Source organism: Melanotaenia boesemani, chromosome 22, assembly GCF_017639745.1.
Source record: "Melanotaenia boesemani isolate fMelBoe1 chromosome 22, fMelBoe1.pri, whole genome shotgun sequence".
Taxonomy (NCBI): domain Eukaryota; kingdom Metazoa; phylum Chordata; class Actinopteri; order Atheriniformes; family Melanotaeniidae; genus Melanotaenia; species Melanotaenia boesemani.
In genome coordinates, this window is record NC_055703.1 from 11902880 (window position 1) to 11909235 (window position 6356).

At 36.0% G+C, this 6356-nt stretch overlaps 1 protein-coding gene across 3 annotated transcripts in view; it reads left to right on the forward strand.

The window, feature by feature from the left end:
- The window catches only part of coq8aa (coenzyme Q8A, genome duplicate a), a 33055-nt gene that overhangs the window by 15673 nt on the left and 11026 nt on the right, over nucleotides 1-6356 (forward strand). For 2 of the 3 annotated variants that reach the window (XM_041975787.1, XM_041975786.1), the window contains exons 16-17: nucleotides 74-160; nucleotides 520-2313. In XM_041975787.1, coding sequence (XP_041831721.1) covers nucleotides 74-160; nucleotides 520-816 — 384 coding nt within the window. In that variant the 3' untranslated portion in view covers nucleotides 817-2313. Of the gene's footprint in view, nucleotides 1-73; nucleotides 161-519; nucleotides 2314-6356 lie in introns of those variants that run through there. The other variant, XR_006009095.1, reaches the window with a different exon arrangement.

The following is a 6356-nucleotide window of genomic DNA, read 5'->3' on the forward strand; positions in this document are numbered from 1 at the left end:
AGTGCTGGATAAAGAATTAAAGTGAACGTCACTGAGAACCTGAGGTGATGTTTGTAATGTGTGTTTGACGTAGGTAATCCGCTCAGCTGCTGACGGCAACAGAGAAGGAGTACTGAAGAAATCTATTGAAATGAAGTTCCTGACGGGGTACGAGTCAAAGGTGATTATCTCTTTATATCATTCTGCTGGCTCTACCTCACAAACTGTGCCTGCGATTCTTTCTGGTCATTTTGCTGAGAAAACTGAGTTTGTTTAATAAATAGGAAGCTAAATTTACGATGCAGCTGTTCTTTGCTGAGGTTTTGTTTAGGTTGTTTAATGTTTCTAAGCACTGTGATGACTTCAGAGTAAAAGGTGAGGATGTTGCCATAAACCAGACAAATAGGACATAGTGATGTTTGTTTCTTATCTGAATGCAAGTCAAATAACACGAGTCTCTTATTCTTGTATTGTGACTGCTACGAGGATGTAAACAGTTTTATCTTTAAACATATTTATCTTTTTAACTCTTGTGTCCAGGCTATGATAAACGCTCATGTAGATGCAGTGATGATCCTCGGCGAGGCCTTCGCCTCCTCAGAGACCTTTGACTTTGGTGCACAGTCCACCACTGAGAGGATCCACAATCTCATCCCTGTGATGCTGAAACACCGCCTCACCCCTCCTCCAGAGGAGACGTATTCACTTCACCGTAAGATGGGTGGCTCGTTCCTCATCTGCTCCCGGTTGAACGCAAAGCTGCAGTGCAAGGATATGTTCCAGGCGGCATATACAAAGTACTGGGAAGGCCGCACACCACCGTCTAATTCGGCCTAAGCCAGTCAGCGTTGGGTGATTGGGATGGATTTGTCCTGGGGCCAACAGCAAAAGTGCCCATTGATGGTGAGGTTGGGGTGAGAAGATGCAGAACTGTAGAGCAGAGGGCATGCTACCCACCCTTATGTGGTGATCGAACACCAGTGTGTCTTTCCTATTTTGGGCAACCAGCTATGAGGTTTTAAAATACCATTAAACATAACTCAAAGGAACTTTTTTTTTTCCTGGCTTTTAACAGAGGGAGCAGCAGCGTGGTATTTACCATGATTTTAAGCTAAATGTGTATGGATGAATGGCCCAGAACAAAAACCATGAATGTAAAAAGGATTTGATGTTCTCTTCTATAACAATGTCAAGACAATTGTTGTATTCTCATTGTATTTTGTGTTGCTGTTTGTTTTTGTTGAAATATTAGATCATCCGCCCAGTTTGTCGTTTACCATAAGTCTCATTAGTGGTAACCTCACAATGTAGATTGTATCAGGGAACAGACCTCAGTTTAAACTGTAAACTAAACGCCACAATATAATGCAGTTAATGGTTTGTGGGCAGGGTGAATCCAGTATGACCAGGACCAACGTGTCTGCGTCACCAATAAGTTAGTTTCTATTGAGTACAATCTGATTAAATCGTCTGTATATATGAGAAAAAAAAAAAAAAAAAAACTTGTGTTGAGGTCAAAATGTTTAATGGTCTCACTCAAGTCATGTGTCATACATACAGAATCTTCTGTATTACTGAAGCCATCCAGATTACAGCACGGATGGTGCTGCTTGTCAAATTCAGTTGCTGTTTATAGCTTTAAGGTACTGGAATGATTTGTTTGGGCATAACATTGGTTCAAATGACACCAAGGATTTGTATAAACCCTGCAATAAGGCATGATTACAATTTCTCATATATATATATATATATTTGTCACTGAACTCCCAACTGATTACATTTTTTTTCAATGCACTACAGATTAACTTTTTTCAGTATCAAGATTTTCAACAATTGGTTGGAAATGGTCAAACTAATATAGACAGGGGAATGCACAGACCCATGTTGCTCCCTTTTCAGGTATTCGGTTTAATGAAACAAAGCAAAAAAAAAAAAAAATTACATCCACTCTGGGCCCAGGTTTGAATGAATGGTGAACTACAGGAATGGAAGAAGCTCATCCTGATAACGCACAAGATCGGCTTGTGGGCTCACCTTGCTCCCACAAGTCTGTAATCTCTCCACGCCTCCTTGGATACAAAATCTTGCTTCACCTTGGCAGGTGTGTGACTGAAGGTTGTCAAATGTTCTGCTGTGTGTATGCAGTTATAACAGAGTTTTGGTGTGAAAAATTGGGGGGAGATAAGTAATAAAAATGTGCCTGTTTTCAAACAGTTTTTAGGTAGAAAATGTTAACTTTCTATTTCATATTATATCTCTGGTTCCAATTTTATAATCAAAATGCATTCTTAACTGAAAAATGAAATAAAATATTGTATGAATAGAGGAAATCTACTCTTGGAAAGTGGCTCTATGTGGTTTTGTGTGGTCTAAATACTCATCCTAGTTTTAAATGAGGGGGTATGCACTTTTAACTTAACTGATTGTATGCTCGCCTGATGATTAAGACATTCTTATTTAAAAAAATATTGAACCAGAACTGCTCTTTGTCTGAAAATGAACACATGCACATTCATAGATCGTGAGCACTAAAACTTGAATATCTGGATATATAAATTATGCCAGTAAATATGCAGATACTCTGGAAAATCCTACTAATGCTATATTTCTGCAGCACTGCAGTTCACCTTAGTATCCACTACATGGTGCTGCTGGATTCTCCCACAGAAGAAAACACAAGATCCAGCATGTGCTAAAACACAGACACCAGCCTCATAAAAGAACAAAACAAAAGCAAGATCGGCAGATAATTGGAATATAGCTGGCTGTGTGTCCTTTAAGACATTTAAAATGTAATTTCAGCTTTATTAAACAACATCCTGTCAGCAGACATGGGCGTCGTTAGAGAACGATGATTTCCTAAAGCAGCAGTGATCAAATTAGGGGTGTGTACTCATCTAAGCCACCAGAGAACAATGACTACTCACAGGAACTCGTAAAATTGAAAATACTTAGGCTTAAGCTTTAATGTGGTGGCTGAAGCAGAATAAAGACTGAGCAAAGAGATTAAACTGCATTTGTTATAATACAGTCAAATATTTTTTGCACGGGCATAAGCTTCTCATGCATTTTATAAAATCTAATTTAATTCTAGTTATTTTGAGTCTCCAAATTTAATTTCAGCGCTCCCAGCCTTGAGTTGAGCCTTTCCAAAAGCATTGGTTTGTTACAGAGAAACTCTACTGGTTACTACTTTGAAATTTTTAAGTAATGCATAGAGTAGTGAAACCTTTCCAGCAGGTTACTTAAATTGGATTATCTGTTACTCTTTGCATTAAAGAGCCTCTGAAGTGATATTTCTGTTCAGTTTGGGTGGAATTTGCTCAATTTTATTTGCATTTATTTCCAAAACAAACATAAATATTGGATTAAAGCAAGCAGGCCAGAAAATGTCATTATCCACCTATTTTGAGAGCAAACTTGGCAGAAAAGTAGGGGAAATTTGTGTTTGGTTCCTCCCATATAATAATACAAATTCATGCTGTATAATACGTGATTGTAACTGGTCATCTTTAAAATGAGGTATAACTTGCAAGGTATGCATTTGTAAAATGAGCAACACAGCTAAATGTGTTGGTAGTGCCCCAAAAATGTGCACCTTACATTTTGTGCTAAGTTTATATCTTTAGAAAAGTCAGGTTATGAATGAGACATGAACAAATCTCTTTGGTAAAACCCTCAGCGTATAGGGAGAAATAAATGTGGATATGTTGATCTTGGGAAGATAGTAAAAATGTGGATTGTAACTACTTGCATCCTCATATAATGGTACTGGGCCTTTATACAAATTAATAATTATGTATTTAAAAATGCATTAATTTGCATTTGAAGTGTTATAAAAACATGAATCCTTCGAAAAGTTTGATATAATATAGTTTGGGACAGGAACTGAGACCAACATCTCTCTGACTGTGTTTAATTCAGAAGGAGTTGAAACAGTTTTCTAGTTTGTTTTTCTGTTTTATCTCAAAATGTTTTGACTTTCTGAATAGAGGGTTGTCCAAAGTCAAGCTGCTGAATAACAGCCAGGCTGGTTGTGTTTACATGACTGAAAGGATGGTGGGAGTGCTGGGAGAATGTCTGGTCAGAAAGAGCCAAATGTAACAAAGCCTTATTTGGCAGGAGAGAACAGTCAGCAAGTCTTATCTCAATTCATCCAAGCAAACTCACTTTACAACTAAAACTTTGGCACAGTTTTTATGTTCACTAGCATCACAGTGCAGATGGTTAATGAAACTTTTAATATTGCCATGGAAATAGCTAAAATACACTTTGTTGTGGCGGAATGAAGAAATGGACTTTAGCTTGTCTGACTCTAAATGACCTAAACAGGAATGAACTGGATGGTTTTAATTGGAAGACTGTCACCCAACACATTTAGACTTTTACTTTTCTAGCCACATGGATTCAAAAATATATCTTGCAAAATCTGCTAAGGGCATTACGGTTTACCCTGCAACAAGATAACCGCTGTTTTTGAGAAGCATCATGTAGCATGCATCATAATAGTCCCATAAACTCCTTTGTTTACATGGCAATGTAAAAATTAAACAAGACTATGCTGGCGCTAATCTTGTTAACAGTACTTTTCACATGTTTGTATATAAATATACATTAAGTCGTCGACTATAGTAAGAATGAAGATGTCACAACAGCAAATTGATGACAATGTTAACACAATATGGCTTTAGAGGCCAAGGATCACCACCTTCTGGTTTGGTATTTTATGTAGACATGATTTTTTTTGGGGGGGGGATGGCCATAAGCACCTTGGGCACCCATTGTTTAGCCTGTGTATATCATTTCAATACATTTGATAAAAGTATATCTAGTAATAGTTAAAAACAAGGACATGTACTGATTTAATAAAAGTGAGTCACACATGTATTCAGGACCAAACTTACTTTTAATTGCAGGATCAAACTACTTAAATTCAATTAAGCCACAGAAATAAGCTACAATCTTTAAAATAATTAAAGTCTGTGAGTGCATATGTTACTTTGTCGACTCCAAAGATATGCATGCAGAAAAATAATAATCTATGCTATTCATTCTACAGCCAAATAAAAAAGATAAAAGTAAAGAACCATAACTAGCACATTATCATTAAAATAAGCATTAAATATTCAATAATCTCCTTAGCACACATCATGATAAGTGTCCAAATAACAGTTGTTTCTATGGAGCCTGATAAGTGCCATTGCTGATATTTATTTTTAATTTTGTGGACACAATATTATTTTCTTGTGATAAAAGCAAGAATTCAGGGGCTTGGTACCTCTGCCATAGCAATAAATTTAGAATCTTTATTCAAACCTCATTTTAGTATGGATATGATTTATCGAAACAGTTATCAAGGATCATGAGAGCCTGTGAATTACATAATCTGCAGTATATTGATTTCTAAGATGGCTTTGGTCAACTTAAAAGCTAAGATGCTGCAAGAAGAATTCCCTTCCATGAAAACTATCTTTGTCTTGGGGTAATTTTCAAGCCTCTACCATTAAGTGGCATTAAAACATATCGATAACTACCACAAGTCCTTATAATATGTAATAAAACAAGTCTAGAAATAAACAGCACAAATGTTGTCTTTTACCAAGGTACAAGTCTCCTGAATTCTTAAACTTTTTACTTTACTATTTTCTTATTTAGTTTTTCTTGCACTCAAGATAAAAAGATTTTGAAAAGAAAAGAAATGGGGGGAAATTGTATCATTAATAGCACTTTAGGGGCTCCATATGTTCCAAGTTCACTTAAAACCAAACAAAGTAAAGACAATCCAGCACCACTCATTCAAAAATACTTATGGGAGAACAATAACTGGTTGTAAGGCATAATACGTTATCAGCGTTACAGGCATCATCATTATCACTGTCATAATCTCTATTCTCACACACAAACACTGCACAACATATAAACTGTCAAAACATAAACACATTGGTTTTCTTATCCTGAATACAGTGGTATCACCTAAAAAAATTAATGTAGATAAGTAAAAGCTACAAGAATTGATAGAAAAGTCAGAGTAAAACATCAATAGTACAAAATCAAATGAAGTTGAGGGTTATATCACAGAATGAATTATTCACAGGAAGTTTGATCTCAGTAGAGGCACAACCAATCCTGCCATTAATATTTCACCCTTCCTGTCTCACATTATTGGGGTGATTCAATTCTGCATTTCTGCATTTAACTTAGTAATTTAGCATGTTGCTGATGTTGGAGCAGGATGCAAAATGAACTGCTTATTGAGAGCAATAAAGTCTATATCTTCTATTGCAAGTATACAAATTTACATTTAAGCAATTGTGAATAGATATTATCACTTACATAGTATTGATGCCAAACAAATATGTTTTCTTATTTAGTGTAAA